At 41.8% G+C, this 20,591-nt stretch overlaps 2 protein-coding genes across 5 annotated transcripts; both read right to left on the bottom strand.

Moving 5' to 3' along the window:
- Positions 1-6,581: 6,581 nt before the first annotated feature.
- Positions 6,582-8,319, bottom strand: LOC144702914 (pentatricopeptide repeat-containing protein At5g18475-like). Its single transcript, XM_078574937.1, has one exon. The coding sequence runs from the start codon at positions 8,317-8,319 to the stop codon at positions 6,865-6,867; it is 1,455 nt and encodes a 484-aa protein (XP_078431063.1). The 3' UTR covers positions 6,582-6,864.
- A 57-nt stretch (positions 8,320-8,376) lies between these two features.
- On the bottom strand, positions 8,377-16,872 carry PGLCT (plastidic GLC translocator). 4 transcript variants are annotated; one of them, XM_078574936.1, is made up of 14 exons: positions 16,647-16,872; positions 14,691-14,980; positions 13,567-13,681; positions 13,392-13,459; positions 12,569-12,701; positions 12,364-12,463; positions 12,169-12,281; positions 11,993-12,086; positions 11,761-11,917; positions 10,795-10,941; positions 10,649-10,722; positions 9,894-9,982; positions 8,749-8,863; positions 8,377-8,596 (listed from the first exon to the last, which is right to left on the bottom strand). In XM_078574936.1, the coding sequence occupies exons 2-14, from the start codon at positions 14,956-14,958 to the stop codon at positions 8,414-8,416; spliced, it is 1,656 nt and encodes a 551-aa protein (XP_078431062.1). In that variant the 5' UTR covers positions 14,959-14,980; positions 16,647-16,872; the 3' UTR covers positions 8,377-8,413. The 4 variants fall into 4 exon arrangements, with proteins under 4 accessions (XP_078431062.1, XP_078431058.1, XP_078431061.1 ...); XM_078574932.1 differs by having other exon boundaries at positions 16,643-16,872; XM_078574935.1 differs by lacking the exon at positions 16,647-16,872 and adding an exon at positions 16,411-16,542.
- Between the last annotated feature and the right edge of the window lie 3,719 nt (positions 16,873-20,591).

A 20,591-nucleotide genomic window follows, 5' to 3' on the forward strand; every position in this document is an offset into this window, starting at 1 on the left:
TTGGGTGGCCCTGCGTGCGCAGCCTGGGGCGGTCCTGGGCGGGCGGCCTGGGATGGTCTCGGGCGGCCCTGGGCGGGCAGCCTAGGGCTGTCCTGGGCAAGCAGCGACGGCGAGAAGGGAGCAGAGGTAGCCAGAAATGCAAGGCAGCAACGGCAGCGGCGGCGGGTGAGATCGGAGATAGCGAGAAGGAGGGTAAGGTTGGGGCAAGCACTCCAAGAAGAGAAAGATAACTCAATTCTTGAAATAAACTTGCCGAACTATTTATTGAAACAATGGCCTATACATATAGGCCTTGGAGGAAAGAGAAAATACAACTTAACAACGAGAAATTAAAGACGAGAAATTGAAGATGAGAGACGTGACTCGTGTCACGTCAAGGGGCAGTTGTTGATCTGCCGTTGGCGATGTGTCATGATGCGTGAAGGAGCGTGCATGCGTGGAGACGTACGTGATGCCGGTGTGTTGACTTCGTCCGATGATGGTGGCGGTGTGTCCGTAGCGTCGGCGTTGACTTCGGTTGACGCGGATGACACATCCAATGTCGATGCGTTGGCGTCCTCGCCATCAGAGCGGGTACTTGCCATCTGAGAAATCGTCGGCAAGCACGATGGGGAGAACATGGCGTCCATTGTTCTCCAAGCACTAGATGAATTCTGTCTGCGGAGGAAGGTCAGCACTCAGCGTCTATCTCATTTTATTAGTTGAACTTGTGCCTTTAAATGTGGAACGTAATTATGCAGGTCTATGCCGTGACTACTGACAATACCACAGAAAATAAGAGGATGTTCGCATTAATGGCGAGAAAGATGAAGAGCATAAACCCGGCGTTTAGAGCCAGGAGGCACGTCCCATGTGTGGCACACATTCTGAATATTGTCATGCAAGCGGCAATAAAAAGCTTCGGTATTCCTTTGGCCCAAGCTGTGGAAGCCGAAGAAGGCGACGTGACAAGGACAGTAGAGCACTACGACAACGACCACGACAACGATCTCGGTGGTATATTCTCAACGTCTGATGACAATGAGGGACCACGCAAGCCGTTATGTTTGGGTGATGTAGTTGCAAAGGTACGCACACTAGTGCGGAGTATTCGGAGCTCTACGCAACGGAGAGAACTTTATACACAGGCATGTGAAGATGACCCCGAAGTCGAGGACTCCAACATGGTCGTCTTAGACTGTCCAACCCGATGGAACAACACGTACACTATGTTGGCGGCCGCCATGAAGAAGCGTGATGTAATTGACGAAGTGTCAAAGGCTTTTGGCCGGAAGGCGACATCGCCAAAGTTGTCAAAGGATGAAAAAGTTCTGCCGCATCCTTGGTAAAAGAGTTATGCCGCATCCTTGGCCGTTTTGCCGTATCAACTGATCATGTTTGCAAGACAGTGACGTCGGCGATCTGCGATGTCCTGTATCTCATAGACGGCCTCAAGGTTCATGTGGAGGAAGTGGTCCAGCAAATCAAAGATGGAACATTCTTCACATCCGTTCGACGGTTGCACGAAGGAGATCGTTCGAACATGGCGCAGGCGTGTAGAGCGATGCATTACAAGCTTGCACAGTATGCTGAGATATTGTGGACGAATGAGGCGATCACGGCCGTGGCATTGATGGATCCATTCCACAAAGGGTCAATGCTCCGCCCAGGCATCCGAGAAGCAACCATCGCATACGTATGATTGTTGTTACCCAATGACTAGTCAAGCCATGGACCGAGAGGGGCCGCTGAGGAGGGGCAGCCAAGAGGCGAAGAGTTGGACGAGTGGCTTAACAGTTCTATGCGGCACGTGCAACCGACACCTGTGACAATGAGGTTGACGTGGGACGAATTCCTTGCAGAGATTGTGCCTAATGAGGGTGTGTTCACTCCACTAGCTTGGTGGGTCAGCACGGGGGCGAAGTGTTTCCCCTTACTTGCGGCCGTTGCAAGGGACCTTTTATCCGTATGTGCGACGAGCGCCCCTACCGAGCGCATGTTCTCAATTGGCAATGCTATTGTCAGGTACAAGTGATCGCATCTGTCGCCAATAAGCATCGAAACACTAATCACTGTGACGTGTTGGCTCCGTGCGGACAACAAACGGTGGTACAATGACGTTGAGCTAGATGAGGATGCTGACGACGGAGAAGATGGTGTGGTCGCATGTGCTCGAGGTACACATCACATAAATGAACTAGATTTTCTTATTTCTACGTAATTATCGTTACTTATCTCTTATCTTCTGCAACGCATGTGATGATCAAGTAAGCACAAATCTCTGACAGAGCCGTTGGGACTACGTGTTTTTGACGAAGCCACAGTCATAGCATACATATGAATTTTTCTACAAATGTCGAATTAACGCCGTGTGTGGTTTCTTTTGAATATCCATAAATTTTGATACATTTTCCAAAAACTCCATTGAATATCCCTAAATTACTATGAAGATTCAAATGAAAGTAAAATATTAAATTTTATATCAATTTAAATAGACACTTTCAGTTCTTGTTATATATTTATATCCGGCATTACTATATTCCTCCAACTATCCAATAAATAATCTTAGTATCAATAAAAAAATTGAATCCCTGTAATTAAATATACTGCCAAGAAGTATACTTACTCGTCTATTACTCCAATTACTAACAATTTCGAGTGAATATACCAAATATAAATTATATCATGCACCTTTATTCGTTCAAAAAATTTGTTGTAAGTATAAAATAACAAACCCACCAATATCTTACGCTCTACCCTTATTATTAAACCGTCATATTCATTATTCCTCTTACTAACTGCTACTACTATCTAGTAAAGGTATTACATATTTTCTGCAATTTTATTCTCATAAAAATATAGTGCACTAATTTCATTAAAACATTAGTTGTCACTTATCGGTCATTTTCATAACCACTCCACTAATATATTACACTCTACCCTAGTACTATTATTACCCTCATATTTATTATTAAATTTATTGACTATATTACGCAATTTTATTTTCTTAAAATAACAATATATTAATATCTTAATAACATTAGTTGTTAGTTAAAAAAACAATTCTACGATATGCAATTTTACCCTCGTTATTATGAATTTTTAGATTTTTTAGATTACATTAAATTATTCCTCTTACTAACTGCTACTACTATCTAGTAAAGGTATTACATATTTTCTGCAATTTTATTCTCATAAAAATATAGTTTATTAATTTCATTAAAACATTAGTTGTCACTTGTCAGTCATTCTCATAACCATTCCACTAATATATTACACTCTACCCTAGTACCCTTATTACCCTCATATTTTTTATTAAATTTATTAACTATATTAAGAAATTTTATTCTCTTAAAATAACAATATATTCATTTGTTAATAACATTAGCTGTTAGTTATTATTAAATTTATTAACTATAATACGCAATTTTATTTTCTTAAAATAATAATATATTAATATCTTAATAACATTAGTTGTTAGTTAAAAAAACAATTCTACGATATGCAATTTTACCCTTGTTATCATGATTTTTAAAATTTTCTAGATTACATTACGTATCATATGTGGGCGGCGAGCCGGCGTAGATGAGATTCAACAGTAAGATGGCTGGGGAGAATATAAAGTCCCAAGGAAATTAGAATTTTTCCATATGGGATTGCAGAGGACTGAAAAAAAATTGCCGGATATCCGCCTCGTCCCTCCCCCTTCTTTATCCGGTACCGATATCCGTCTAACCCCTGGTAGACGGATATCTCCCGATATCCGATATCCGATATCCGGAACAGTCCCATTTTTTTCTGGATATCAGATATCGGTTGTCCGATACCGGATATCGGACGGATATCGGGACGGGCGAACCCTATCCGTGACATACTACGTCCTATTTATGCTTCTCATTGACTTTCTACTTGCATCCGCATCAGCATTCCAGCTGCGATTTCACTTGCCTAATTGATGCCAGAACGGTTGTTTGATCCCGCCCTATCATTCCGCTATGTTATTATGTTTGTGACCTAAGAATTCCTAATTACAAGATCCTAAACATTCTTAGTTTGGATGCAAAAGAAAATCACGAAAATAATTTATATGGTTGAGGTGGGATCATTTGCCTTGGATCAAGAGGATATTGATCAAAAAATATAATAGAGTGAAATATGTGGATAAGGTATTTTAATTACTTTGAAATGAATTTTTGGTGATTTCTTGAGGAATCAATCCTGAGTGGGGGATGCTAAATTAGGGTTTGGCAGTCAATCCATGTGTGTCGTGTGGATGATGTATTATGTGTGCATGGGGATGGATGCCAAAAATTTTCCATGAAATATTTGTGGAATTACTTTGTACCTTTTGGAACATGTTGTGTTGCTTGGCACCTCATGCATTGGTGACACAACCTATTGATTATGTTAAAGAAACCCATTATAAATTAATATGTATGCTATATATTATCAATTTGGTTAGTCAATAAAGAGGATTTGGTCTTCTTGAGTCAATAAATATTCTAATAGATGGGACTAGATGGTCACTCACAAAACATTTATTATAAGTCAAAATATACACTTAAATTTACTGGAATTTACGAGAGGGTTCTATGAAAATCACTCAAGCAGAAAATGAATTGTGGTTTCTCCTTGGCCCCTAATGAATCCATTTTTTATGAATGCTAGCATACATTTTATCCAATGAACTTAAAAATAATGAACACAATATTTATTGAATGAACTTAAATAAAATATGGTGGTATGATTTGGCTTGACGGCCACATAATATCCATTTTTAAAGTCTTCTACAACAAATTATTCTTAGTTTTTCATCCAGATCAAGGTCCGTAAAACCCATTAATATGATTACATCACACCTTAATACTAACTGGAATGAGATTTAGGTGTCTCGTGCAGATGAGCAATTGTACATACATGGTAGTTGATGATGGTAAAGATTCCACGAGGGAGTTGACAAATTTCTTTGTATTTTCTAGGGCAGAAGGTATAGCTTGGTTCTCCATGGGCCAACAACTTAAATCAATCAACTGGGTTAAGTTATTCCTTAATTAATTAATCTATATAAGATATAGCTCAGTAATAAGGTCAGCCTAATAAATGTTACTAGGACAGTAATTAATTAATCTATATAAATATTTGATTAAGAGGTAGGAATCTCTAACCAAAGGATTTCAACATGTCTTAGTTCACATAAAATGAATACTCTAGGCCCCATATGAAATATATATCCATAGGAATAGGATTATAGACAAATAGATGTTATACACCAGATTTAGACGTTATCAAGTGAACAGTGTGAGGATCGTAAGGATAATTTGCAAACAAAATAACCATGGTATATAGGAAAAATCATTCAGACACATTTTTAATGTGATATACATTGGAAAGAAATCAGTGTCAAAACTTTTAAATGTGTCTTGGTTTTCATAATACTCTGAACTTCATTCTAAAATTGCACAACATGATGTTTCATTATTTTAATATGTTACTTATCCATTGAATGAAGCAAGTTTATACAAAAAATATATATTTACCAACTAGTTACACCATAGTAAATACAAATGGGAAGAAGATATCTAATTAAGAATAACATCCAATATTTAACTCATCTGTAGAAGTAAGATATGTCCTCAGAGTTAGCACTTGACATCTGTTTAGATAACATTATGTTTGTGCCTTCAGATGTCCTTGTGATAATTTATTCTCGCTCCAAATTATCTGCCTCGAATTATCCATCAAACTTAAATCATGCAAATTAAAGGCAAAAAACTCAACTAAAGTAATCGTTCGACATGTAAAATTCAGTCTCAACCCATGAGAAACAAACTATGTCAAAATAACATCAATGTGAATTAAAACTGAATTATGAAAACAAGTTTCCACTTAATCTAAATTTAAATATTATTTCACAAATACCAAATAAAAACTCGTGAATTTTAATTATGAAACATTAGTATGCTGGGGGAGATGGAGGCGCTGGCGGAGGCCGCGGCGGAGGGGGATTGGGTGGTGTGGGAGGCGATGTATGCTTCCGTGGGGAGGTGGGATGGAGCGCAGGCTGTGAGGGAGATGGGCAGGGCTGGCGCCCGGAAAGAGGTTGCATGTAGCTGGACTCTCGATGGTGGGAGATAACTACACATTTACATTTTTTTTTATAAAAGAAAATTGAAAATTTTGATTAAATCATCGTTCCTAATTTATTTTTTTCAATTTTTGATGGTGGGAGGTGACTGTGAGTAGTAATTTTAGAGTCAGTATCCTTAAATCCCTAGCAATCCTACATCAAAGATGTTACTCTGAAATGAAAATATATCGGTATAACATCAAAAGCAGTACTCTCGTTGAAAAGAAGGGGCACTTTTTAATGAAATCCACAAATGTATTCACCTGAATAGCAGCCTTCATTTTTATTCTTGAACTTTATTCATCGAATGGCATCATGGGAAGAACAACTTGTGACAGTTATTTGGTCCATGGACGAAAAAATCATTCTGATCGAAGTTCAGATGACAATTATTTGGCCCATTTTATATTTATAATATATTAATATGGATTTTTTAAAGGAATTACTGAGGAGATATAACTCAAATGGACATATCTACAATTATTTCTGAGTGGAGTCCATTTGCAAGGACGTAAAAATACATGGACTTTGATGCAAATTGTCATTGCAAGGCCACGTGGCAAATCTAGCGATTTTCCGTCCAGATTCGTCCTTCCATCGTCCGGGACCTCTAGACGGACGGTTTTTTCGTCCCACAGACGAAAACCGTCCCGTCCGGTGGTCGCCGGGACGAATTTTCGTTCCGAAATTCGTCCGTATCCTCATACGGACGAGTTTTCGTCCGGGGACGAAAGAATCGTCCCGTCCGCGTTCGTGCACTATACTGACAACTCGGCGAGGAGGCGGCTGAGCGTCTCGACCGGGCGACGCATCTTCCTCTCGGCGCAGGCGCTCTCCACCAGCGTCGCCCACGTGGCCGACTCGGGCGCGAACCCCGCCGCCGCCAACCCCCTCAGCGCCGCCGCCGCCTCCGCCGCCCGCCCCGCCGCGCACAACCGCACCAGCACCTCGTTGGACGTTCCCGGGTGCGGGACCCACCCCCAGTTCCCCACCATCTCCCCCACCACCTGCGCCGCCTTCTCCACCTCCCCCTCCCGGCACAGCCCGTTGACCACCATCCGGTAGCTCGCCCGGCTGACCGCCCCGCCGCGCGACCGCACCCACCGCAGCGCGTCCGCCGCCCGCCCGGCCCGGACCAGCCCGCCCACGACGGCGTTCCCGGTGACCGCGTCCCCGGGGGAACCCCTGGCGGCCATCTCCTCGGCCAGGGCGACGGCCTCGTCGACCCGGCCCGCGCCGCAGAGCGCGGCGACGAGGCCGGTGTAGGCGGCGGGGTCCGGGGAGGGGATCTCGGCGAGGACCCGGCGGGCCTCGGCGAGGCGGCCGGCGCGGGCGAGGGCGGTGAGGAGGGTGGTGTAGTTGACGGCGGAGGGGGGGCAGCGGTGGGCCTTCATGAAGAGGAGCACGCGGGCGGCCTTGTCGGGCTCGCCGCGGCGGCAGAAGCCGTCGATGAGGGCGTTGAAGGCGACGGCGTCGGGGGCGAGGCGGTCGACGGCGACCATCTCTTCGAAGAGGGAGAAGGCGGCGCGGACGTCGCCGGCGCGGGCGTGGGCGGCCATGAGAGTGGAGAAGGAGACGCGGGTGGCGGCGGAGCGGCGGCGCATGGAGGCGAGGAGGGCGGCGGCGGCGGGGAGGTCGCCGGCGGAGGAGTGGAGTTTGAGGAGGATGTTGAGGTGGCAGGAGTTGGGGGGGCGGCCGGAGAGGCGGCGGCAGTGGGAGAGGACGGAGGCGGCGAGGTCGGGGCGGTGGGAGAGGGCGAGGGCGTGGAGGCAGGCCGCGACGGCGCGGGGGGAGGGGCGGCGGCGGAGGAGGCGGGGGAGGAGGTGGAGGAGCGCCGCCGCCTTCTCGGGGGCGCCGGCGGCGGAGAGGCGGCTCATCAAAGGGAGGAAGGCGCCCTCCTCGAAGCGGCACGGCTCGAGTTGCATCTGTTGGAGGAGGGCGTCCACGGCGCCCAGCCGCCGGGCCGCCGCCAGCCGCCGGAGGATGGCGCCGTAGGTGGCGCTGTTGTGGGCGAACCCCGGCCGGTCCCCCGCCGCGTTGAACAGGTCCAGCGCTCTCTGCGGGTCCTTCTCCGCCGCTATCGCCCGGACCAGCTCCCCGTGCCCCATTCCGTGCCGCCGGCCCGGCGCCCGAGCCGGTGGCTCCGCCGGCGCCCGCCTCTCCCTCATCGGGGATATCCACGTGGCCGCAATCCGTTCCCCTGAAGTCCGCATCGAGTAGAGAGATAGAGAGAGGAGAGAGAGAGAGAGAGAGAGAGAGAGAGAGAGAGAGAGAGAGAGAGAGAGAGAGATTTTATGAGGGGGGGGTTTAGGAGGGGGGAGAGAGAGAGAGCTCGATGGCCTCGAGAGAGAGGCCCTTGGTCTCGACGACGAAGCGGGAGATGAAGAGGACGGCGAGGAGGCAGGAGAGGGCGAACCCTAGGTAGACGCGCGCGATGCCGAACTGGTTCACCACGCTGAGGAAGGACAGCCCGATCACGAAGTTGCACACCTGCCCACGAGAGATTTAGAGAGAATGCCCATAGTCCATACTCTAATACTATAAGAGAGAGATATATATGTATGTATATATATATAGAGTATGTATATATATGTATGTATATATATGTATATATATATATATATATATATATATAGAGTTACCCAGTGAGTGCCGAGGGAGAGGGCGACGGCCTTGGCGCGGATGCGGGAAGCGAAGATCTCGGGCAGGAGGAGCGCCGGGACTGGGCCTGCGCCCAGAGAGAAGGACAGCACGTACCTGTTTCATGTCGCGAGATTAATCATAGAAATAATCATGATTTGTCAAATAAATAGTACTGATGGCCAGTGAGTGAAGAGAATTAATAATAATAGTAAGATGATGAAGACGGGAAAGAGGTCACGGGACAGTAGTTAGAATATTAAGAAAAATGATCTGAAGATGTCGGGGGAAGAGGTTTCACGACAGTGGAAGATATCGACTCCGGAAGAAGAAGAAGATCGAATTATAAGAACCAGGAAAAGAAGTGTTAGTAAGAGCAAAGAAGACGAGCACGAATTTTAAAAAGAAGAAATTACAGAGGAAGATGAAATACAAAAAGGAGAAATAACAGGCTGCCGCAAGAAGAGTAAGGAAAAGGAAAACAAGAATAAGAAGGAAAAAATAAATTACAGAAACAGATGAATAATATTAACGAGGAATAACAAGCTACAGGAGGAAGAATAATAAGACTAAGAATAGCAAGAGTAAGAAGTTTATTGTGGAAGAGGAAGAATAGGAGTAAGAAGAAGAAAACGAAGAAGATGATGATGATGATGAGGAAGAAGAGGAAGACGTTACAATAGGAAGAAAAAGATGAGGAAGAGGACAAGTTACAAACGGAAGAAAAAAAAAGACGAGGACGAGGGAACATTTACAAGTTACACGAGGAAGATGAAGAGGAAGAAGACGTTAAAGAGGAAGAAAAAAGACTGAGGGAAGAAGTAACAAAAGGAAGGAAAAAAAGAAGAGGGCGAGGAAGAATTTACAAGACGTTACAAGAAGTTACAAGAGGAAGAAGAAAAAGAAGAGGAAGACATTACAAAAAGAAAAAGACGAGGAATAATAATAATAATAATAATAATAATAATGATGATAATAATAATAATAATAATAATAATAAGAAGAAGAAGAAGAAGAAAAAGAAGAGGAAGACACTACAAGAAGAAAAAGACGAGGAAGAAGAAAAAGACGAAGCCGATGAAAGAATTTAAAAGAAGTTACGAGAGGAAGCAGAAGAAGAAGAAAGGGAAGGGGAGGAAGAAATTACAGGACGGTGCCGAGGACGGCAAGGGTGCCAGAGTACGAGGCCAAGGCGCTCCACGAGGAGGACAGAGAGAGCAGAAGCATTGAGGCCGCCTGCAGACGACGAAACATTGGATCAACACAATGACCAACAAAAAAAGTCAACGCTGGAGAGCATAGACCACAATCCCCCCCCCCCTTCCATGCTAAATGTGAATCACCAGTTGACCAAACCCTCCAACCTTTGAATAGACGTGGTCATTCGGTTCTTTTTGTGCGGATTTGTGCGAATTGTTCGTTCTGTTCGCTTTTCCGAACAGAACAAAAACGAATTCGAACAGAACATCGCACAGAACCGTGTGCGGTTCTTTTGCTCACTTTGTGCGAATTTTGTTCTAATTTTGATCGAATGTGCAAATTTTGTTCAAATGCGTGAATTTTGTTCGTTTTTGAAAAAAAAAGGAACAGAACAAAGAACAAGGCCCTATGCGGTTCTTTTGTGCCAATTTTTTGTTCATTTCAAACAAACAGAACAGAAGAACCATGTCTAACCGCAAGTAATGCTAGCGGACAGATGGCAGTCCGTCATCCGTTCTATTCTCCATCCGTTCCATCATCCATTGGGTCCAGTTCCTCGGACAGAAACAGAATGAAACTGCAGACTCTGTGATGGATGACTGACCGAAATACCATTCCGACCCATTATGTCTACCCACAGTCTTTAATAAGTCAGAATAAATTAAATTCAATTAAATTAAATTAAATTAAAAATTGGCCTACCATCCCCAGGAAGCTGGCAGTCAGGAGACTCTTCCTCCCCTGCTTGTCCATCAGTGAAGAAGCCACCGCCGTTCCTGTCAACAGACAACAACCATTGACCGTCAACTGATCCAATCAACTGCGGTCAAAAAGTCAAACGCACTGACCAAACACGTTTGCTGCCCCAACGAGGGCGCTGGCTGCCACATCAGATGCAATTCCTGCACTGCGGAAAACCGACGTGGAGTAGTACACTACCGCGTTAATCCCAGCTATCTGCTGGAAAAAGAACAGCGCTGCACCAATGCTCACCACTGCCCCCAGATAATCAAAAGTTAGCAAATACTAGATCAGACCAATTAATACAATCTTAGTGTAACTTTTGGTCAAGATACAAGTCTATACGAATATACAGATAGAAGTTTATTTCAGAAAATTTTTAATTTTTACGGAGATAGAACTATGATTAATCTGAAAGATGGACATGTAAGGTCAGCATGAAAAATTTCAAGGACTCAAGTATTCAGAAAGTATTATCAAATTAATAGAAATACATAAGAATAAGCACATCTTTCCATGATAAGGAGTTCGAGTCAGCAGGAAAATTTCACTCACTTGATAGAAACATTTCTCTCTTGACATGAATTACTATAAATACGTGTGTATATGAATTAGTAGATATTTATGTAAACGACAGAAAATTGTTAGAGAAATTTCACATTTAACGTTTGGATAAATCCAATATTAAACTAAAATACAAGCAGTTCAAGTCAGCGAGAAAAAGTTCAAGGAATGGTATTCAGAAAATATTATCTCTTGAACTAAGTTCCTAGATAAACTTTTTTTCCAAGAAAAAAAGCATACTAGCAACTGATGATGAAATGATAATTTTCGTAACAGAGCCTCAGAAATGAAGCACTGGATACATCTCATTTTGCAATGCACTGGATATCTATTTTCTAAATAAATATTAAATTACGGACACACACAAGCGATCAACGATGACCTAGTAATCAAACAAGAGCCTAATTTTCTTCCTCAAAAAAAAAAAAACAAGAGCCTAATTGCAATGATAAAATTGGAGAACTTGTAAAATGCAGTGAGGGAATTTATTTATAAATAATAAACAAAACCTTTCCGATAACGCTTGCTGAACAGCTCCAGCCAACCAGCCTCAAGATCACCGGAGGACTGACTGCCACCAGCCCGCAGGCCATCCATGACGTCATCAAACTTCTGGGTACCGAAAAGAGTCTTTACTGCTGACTCTGCCTGCGCCACTCTTCCTTGCTGCAGAAATAATTAATAAGGAAATAAATTAACATTCAGACATGCTGAATTATAGCATTTAAAATAAAAAATCACCTGGAAAAGCCAACGGGGGCTTTCAGGGGAAAATATCATTCCCAGACCCAGCAAAACAGAGGGAATAATCGCCACCCCAAACATGGTCCTCCACCTGTTAATTAAACCGATGAAAAAAGCTGACTCTGTCAACAAGACACGTGGAGGGATCTTATTGGATGATGATAAACACGTGCCAGAGAGGGTTCCCCGCCAAAGGGAGTCCAGCCACCAAGGCCCCTAAGATGCCGATGCATATAAAAAGCTGGTTGATTGTTCCAAGCGTCCCTCGGATTTCTGTGGGTGAAATCTGCAATTTTTGTAAAAACTTTAATAGACTGAAAAAGTAAACATATAAGTAAATGAACTAATAAATATTTTCAATCCAGTACCTCGGAAATATAGAGAGGAACGATGGCAGAGGAAATACCGATCCCAATCCCAGCCAGAACCCGGCCCACTATCATCGTGCGCACGTCCTGTGCTGTAGCACTGAGCAAGTGTGTTTTTTATTTGTCAGTTATTATTAAACGCCAAATAATATATATAATTTTTAAAATAAAATTATATCTTTTTGAAGATAACCCCCAGCCTTACCAGAGAATGGATCCTACAAGCAGCGGAATCGCATCGAGCTGAAAAGTCTTAGTTCTTCCAAATTTGTCAGCCAAGGAACCTCCTGTGAAGGACCCCACTGTAGCGCCAGCTAGAAGTGAGCTCACAATCCATCCTGAAACAATGAATGTAGACCAATGAGAAAATATTAAATTAACTTAGAAAATAAAAAACATACACTTTGGCATTTAAAAGTAACAGAAACACCAATAATATTAATCTGGACTTGGGTTTTGATTGAGACAGAGATCAGTTTGTCAAACTAACTCTGTATTAGTGTTTTCTCGATATTGAGAAAAGATTTAACCGAGAAGATATTTTAACATGGAAAATAAAATTTATGTTTCTTGCGACTTAGAAGGCATGTAAATATCACATGATGTTGAATAAACATCTAATGATATTTTCTAGGAATTGGGTTTTGGTTAAGGTAGAGATCAGTATGTCAGACTGACCTCGTAATGTTGCTCATGGAGAAAATATTTTAACATGGTAAATTTTAAGTATTGGAATTTGTAAGGCCCAGAAATAGACACCAAATGATATTACTTTAGCAAATTGGGTTTTGATTAAGGCAGCGATCAGTTTGTCAGACTAACCAACCTTGTAACTTTGTTTTCTCTGGATTGAGAAAATATTTTATCTGAGTGGATATTTTAAACTTTAAAAAATTATTTTAACGGGGAAAATAAAAATATACATAGATTATGCATAGAAAATCTATTCTAACATGATAAGATTATATCTGACGACGAATAAACATCAAGTGATATTAAATCAGAATTTAGTTTTGGTTAGGGCTGACCTTGTAATACTGTATTCTCTGCGATTCCAAGATCCTTGGAGAGGTATTCTAGCGCTCCATTGACGACACTATTGATATTAATATAATGTATTAAATCATCGGATAACTCCTTTGACTGCCCTGAGGCATTATAGAAAAAAACACAAATATATGTATTTCTGCGACAAGAACCTACCCGAGATGATAGCCGAATAGAATGGCCCCAAGGCAAGCAACACCAACATATGGAAGCACGTTTCCAGAAGAATTAGGCTGAGTCTTTTGGGGGGAGGTGTCTTCAATGTCTCCATCTGCGGAATGAACAAAGTCACGTGATATTCAACATGTGGCTCTGTGTTTAGAATTGCACGCTGAAACTCAGTTTAAAGTAATGTTGGAAATCAAAACTCTGCCTAAATGCTAAGAAGAGAAGTAGCGCCCTTGCTATAAGCTAGTTGCAAACCTAATTGTTTTGTATCATAAACTGGAGATAAGAACAGAGAAGTAGGCGGTGGACGTCAACAGGAAAGAGAGAGAGGTCCGATGGAATGAATGTCATCAGAAAGGTTATGATAGAGCGGGCATCATCATGCAAGGTTCTCATGACCACCGAGTACCCTTGTGCCCGCCAACAAGGAAGACTACGTTATTTAAAGGACATAAGCAAATGCCAATAATATTTCTTCAAAAAAAGTGTCAAGAGTACCTGAATGGGTTTGAATCAAAGCTATAGCTTTTATCACAGTGATAAGAGCTCTCAAATTCTAACATGGTATCAGAAGCAAGGTTCCAGGTCTCAATCCCAAAAACAACAGTGTATGGACCACATATACATCAGCGGCAGGTGTTATGGGGGAGTGTTGGAGATTTACATCCTGCCTAGATGTTAAGTATAGACGTAAGGTCATTTCTATAAATTGTTGCTGCATTATATTAGTAAGCATTCAAATTTATTACTTATGGTGCCTGATTGAAGCATCCTGTTGCTTTTAGGTGGTTTTATATGCCCGTGCACATTGGAAAACTGCCGTTTTGGCTTCTAGAAATAGCCTCTGTAGTCATTTGTAAGACATTCCTACTCTGATTGTATTTAAAGAGTATGTGGAATTTTCTTCCCCTTTCTCCTGCCCAATCTATAGAACTTGTCTACTACAGCTCGATTCTCAACATAAATCTAAAGAACAGTGTGATTACTTAGACATTTGAATAATATGAGTTTTATTTCAAAGGCCAACATAGTTGTTAGTAATAAGATAAGTACAGCATAAAATGATGAACTCACAAAAAACACAGAAAATTCAAGTATATGAGGGAACTGACCGGAGTTTTGCGCTTTTATTCTTCGGAACTTTGACGTAGACCTGAAACTACTCTCTGCTCTTCCTCCAAATGGCATCATTTCCATTGCTTTAGAAAGGGATCCAAGACGAGGCCCCCAGCAGTTTCCAGCCCCAAGCATCGAACTCCCGAACTTCACTACAACAGGAAAATCCTTTCCAGAGGATGCACCAAGGCTAGAAGAGGGTCTTCTACCACGGTTTAGGCCAGAAATCAATCCCCCTTGAATGGTCAACGCAGCCACAGGCATCTTTTCTTCTTCTCAATCTCCACTGCACAAGAGTAAATTGAACAGTAATTGAGCAATCAATTCTTGGATCATCTAAATCGAATTGAAAGCAGAGGAATAGAAGAAAAACTATGATCAGAATTTAGGTCAGCGACATGATTTCTTCAAACTCAACATCCTGGAGGAAACTGATAAAGTTGTCCCCAAATGCAGTAGGACTGAATAAATTAACAGAAGATCACGCAATCGTAAAAACCAACAGAAGAGAAAACTACAGAAGACTAGGACAAGACATCGGTAGATTGATCAGAAAGTAAATGATCAATGTCTGAAGCACCAAAATCAAATCAGACGCAGATGAATACAAGAGAAAATACGCATCAAAATCAGGTAAGGGATTTGATTACTGCAAATTTGACATCATGGATGGAAATGGAAGCGTTGTCCCCAAATCTTGGAGGATTGAAAAAATCCACGGAAAATCACACAACCAGACGAAACAAAAGAAGAGAAAAACAGAGATATATAGAACAAGACAGAATTCATCATCTCTTCTTCTCAATCTCCACTGCACACGACGAGATGGATCAGGAATTGAACGTTTGACGCAACTAAACGACTCATAAGCAGCGGAATACAAGCAAATACACCCTTAAGAATCAGATCAGTGACAGCATTTTCTCAAACTCACCATCATGGACGGAAACGACAGAGTCGTCGTCAAATTTAGAAAGACTGAATAAATTAACAAAAGATCATTCAACCTCAGACAACAACAGAAAAGATCAGGAATTAACGGTGATCTACACAACAAGACCGAACGGGAACTCGAGTGCACACAAGAAAATAGATCAGGAATTGCGCGATCGATACTGAAGTACCTGAATCAAGTCAGAACCAGAAGGGTACAAGAAAATAAGCGCATAAGAATCAGATCAGCAGCATTTCCTCAAACTCACTATCATAGACGGAAACGACAGAGTCGTCAAATCTAGAAAGAATGAATAAATTAACAAAAGATCATTTAACCGGAGACAAAAACAGAAGAAAAAAACGGAGATCTACACAACAAGACCGAACGGAAACTCGAGCGCACACGAGTAGATAGACCAGGAATTGCGCGATCGATTCAAGTCAGAATCAGAAGATTACAAGCAAATACGCGCATAAGAATAAGATCAACAACAGCTTTTATCAAACTCACCATCATGGACGGAAACACTAGACTTGTCCTCAAATCTTGAAAGAATGAATAAATTTACAAAACATCACACAACCGCAGACAATAAAAGAAGACTGAGAAAAACTGAGATCTAAACGTCATGACTGAACTGAAACTCGACTACACATGAGTAGATGGATCAGGAATTGCGCGATCAATATCTGAAGTACCTGAATCAAGTCAGAAGCAGAGGAATACAAGCAAATACGCGCATAGAAATCAGATCAGCGACAGCATTTCTTCAAACTCACCATCATGAACAGAAACGATAAACTCGTCCTCAAATCTTGAAAGAATGAATAAATTAGCACTAGATCATTCAACCGCAGACAACAAAAGAAGAGAAAAACAGAGATCTACACAACAAGACCGAACGGAAACTACTTCCGGACTTTTCCGTCAATAAAATCCGAAGAAGACCGTCCCTGTCGCGCTTTAAAGACGACTTCGACGTGCAATGAAGCCAAGAATCCGAGCGTTTACCTACAATCCAAGTCAAATGCGATGGTCCTTCTCCGAGGCCGATGCCACCACCAGATCTGAGAGCTCGAAGCAATGGCGAAGACCACTTAGAGAGAGAAAGAGCGATAGAGAGAGAGCGTTAGACAGAGAGAGAAGTTGTGGAGGAGAAAGTCGTTGCAGTCGCTGTCACGATCGAGCTGGGATGTTGGAGAGTAGCGGAATCGCGGAGGACGAGCCACGTCGGCAGAGTGTCACGTGGCGATCAACCGTCTCTCGCGCTACGGATATATATAGTGTTCTGGATTTCCCCACGGTGGTGGAAATTTCCAGAAACTTTGGTTAATTTAAGAAAAACCCCTAATAATTTTTTTATTTTTATTGTAACCCCTAAAGTACATTTGTGCAAAAGCGGATCCAATAGACGGACAAAGAGGAGCCACGTCAGCAGATTGTCACGCGGGTTGGATTTTCAAAAGTTTCCTGTGACTTCCCAAAAATTTATGAGAAACCTAAAAGAAAATAGTTTTTAATCAGTACTCTCCCAGAATTCATTTTGTGCAAAAGCCTGATTAGAGAGAGGAGCCAGGTCAGCAGATTCTCACGTGGATTTCTGAGGCCTACCTTGTGGAAAGTTACAGAAAGTTTGATTAAACTTATGAAAAACCCCTGCAAAATCTATATTACTGTCGTCCCCCCCCCCCGAATTCATTTGTGCAAAAACCTTACTAAAGGTACGAGGGAGAGCCATGTCAGCAGTGTCACGGCTTCACGGGCAATAAAGTGGGACCCACATAGCTATAAGTTCAAAAAATGATATAAAGTCCATGAGAAAACCAGGGAAAATTTTTATTGTTATTATTCTCTTAAGTGGGCCCCTGGAATTTATTTGGTGAGATTCTTATGGAGGGTGATGTTTGAAGCCAAAGGAGGACCACCCTCATGTAAGATTATGGACTACAAAACAATAATCAGTCTAAAAATATATTGAATAATCATTCATCCAAAGACCAGAGTGCACGACAACCCGTCTGGGCACTGTCTACATCGCAACCCTACTATTGCGATATTCGATGACGGTGATGTCAGTGCCTTCTCTCCTACACGTACAGCCTTTGGGGGATGCAAACGTGCCTATTCAATAGCCTGCCGAGGTTTTATTGTTGTTGCCTTCTCTTTCATCGCGGTGCGGATGAGTGGGGTCCGCGTGTAAATTCAGATATTTACGCTCACTTAACACCTATTAACTCCTTCAAACACTAAACTTTAACATGTACAACCCCACCCCCCTAGTGTCCAAGGCATGTCTGGACTGGTCCAAGCCATCTTAATTTTTACCAATAAAAATCTATAAATTTATTTGGTTAAATGAAAGCAAGTTATTTAATTGGTTTTTAATTTTAGTTTCCAAAAAATAAAATTAAAAATGATTAAAAATGTAACAACTACAATAGGCCTAATAAGACATGATACCTTGTTCGGCAGTTGTATGTCATAAGCTGAAAATTGCATTTAACCAGTAAATAGTTGATTTTCACTAGTTTTGTTTTACAAATGGAATTCTAATGTTAGCTGGCCCCTTTGGTTAGGATACAACCATATAATATATGGGAGTACTTGTGTATTTTTTTGAAGTAATACTTTTTTAAGTTACTTAACACCGAATCATCCTCAGTAACATGCATATGACATTCACTGCTCTTTCTATTCCCTAAATCTAACGGTGTGTGTCTCGTGTAACAAATTCTAGCATTTGAAAAAAATTATCATTGCCTGGTTTGCAGAAATGAAATCCACAAAAGTTATTGACATCCATTTGCTTTAACATGAGTGTGCACAATGGTGATTTTAGTGGGATCGGATGTATGATGAAAGTTTAAACACCTATAACTTTGATCTAACTGAATCATAGAGTAATTCATGCAAATCTTAACGTCCATGAAATCCTCAAACACAAATTAAAATAATGAGCTCTAAAATTAAGGAGTATAGTGACTCTTTCTTAGAACCTTACTTTCATGGATTGTTGTGTATGTACAGTTCACTATCCACTAAGTGCTCTTAGGATGACTTAGGGCATGGTCCACTATCGAGCCCTAATCAGTTATCCAAACTAGAATTAATGTACTAGGAAATCATCAGATAGCTATTCTAAAATATTCCATTGTCTTCGTCAAGGGTTTAATCACATCATCTTACTAAATATTTATCCTCTTATGGCAAAAACTATCTTACTTAATAGAAAAATACTATCTAGCCTCACTCATATGATGAGAATGGTCGGTCCCATAACCATTAGTGTGGATACACCAAGGATAGATAGTGGGTGCTCTTCTGTGGAAAGAGTTAATTGAATGATATTTATGAATTTCATACCAATTGTCAATCAGGTTGATTCATATCATAGTTGTGTAAGTCATCCTTAAACTCAAGACACCAAAGATGTCTTGTGGACATATAATTGTACTTTGATTATGACCTGTGAATTCCTAATCATGGGATTCTAAACCAGTCTTATTTATAGTGCATCAAGACATTCACGAATACGATTGAGTAGTTAAGTTGGAATCGTCCACCCTCGGTATAAGAATATACATCTCAAGGAGGATGATGCGATGAAGTCCTTGGCCAAGGTAGTGAAATATCAGAGAAGAGTTCTCCAATGATTTGTGAATGCATTAGTACTTACTCGGATGCCCCATTAGGGTTTGATAGTTGTCCACACATTAAGTCATCCTAGGAGCATCAAGTGGACGAGGGGTTATATGTACACGATAAAAAATGATGAATAAGTTCTATGAGAGAGTTGATACATACTCCTTTGTATCTTTTAGAGCACGAGGTGTAGCTTGGCACCCCACGTGTTGGAAACTCAACCTATCAATTGGGTTAAATCGTTCTGACATTAATTAATTTGTATGGGAATATATAGTTAATTAAATTAGAAGGCCAATAAATATTATTCGGCCACTAGAGTCGTTAACTAGACTGATACGTAGCGTAGAGGGTCACACACAAATGATCATTTGGATGTCGAAAGATACACTTGAAGTTTAGGGGGTCTATGAAAAATACCCACTTAATAGGGGAAGGCGTAACAATGTGATCGGTGTGATCGGGATGACGTAAGAATGACAACGAAGGGAGCTCATCAAGGCGAATGAGGAGTTTCGACGCACCATGGACTGCGTGGATACATTTAAAGGCTACACACATGAGCAGTTCCACCCGACTCACTCGAGGATCGAAGGAAACATGGATGCAATCTGTGCTAAGGTTATTCGTTTCATATTTTAATGATGTTGTTATGACTCCATTTAAGCCTTACACTATGAATCAGTTTTGAGTTATTCATCTAGGTCAAGGCCATAAGAACCTAACATGGAGGGCCTTCGGTGGTCTTAGATGAAGCGGTCATGCCATGGGGGTCCTCTAAGGGATGAACAATTCACCTATTCGGTCCCTCACAATGAGAAAACCCTTTCACCCAACGGAGGACGATGTCCGAGGGTCGAGATTGAAGAATATGCCCTTGGCTATTAGATCACCCTTTAAGAGGATTAACAACAACGATTAAATTAAAACCAAAGACCTATTTATATTTAATCTTTGGTGTACCCCTGCCAAGTTAGCTGTCTACATTAGCATGCATGGTCAACAGTTGCTGCCCTGATTCATTTGTTAAATGGGCGGTTCGTCCTCCTTAACTGCCTTGACCAATTAAAGGCATAGAGAAAGAGAGAAAATAATTTAATAAAATGAGGAAATCTCGCCTTTCAATTTTCCTTAAGAAGATCGAACGGTCGGGATTATATCAGCTAGCTTAAAACTGGCCCCGATATGACATGGGCTTGGGGCCGGGTCAATTCAAAGCCCCGTCATATTTTCTTCTAATTCTCAGTAAATTTCGAGGCCAAACTAAAAATTGGATAAAATAAACCATTCCCCTGCTCGTTTGTGTGGGGTACACTCT

Source organism: Wolffia australiana, chromosome 5, assembly GCF_029677425.1.
Source record: "Wolffia australiana isolate 7733 chromosome 5, ASM2967742v1".
Lineage (NCBI taxonomy): Eukaryota > Viridiplantae > Streptophyta > Magnoliopsida > Alismatales > Araceae > Wolffia > Wolffia australiana.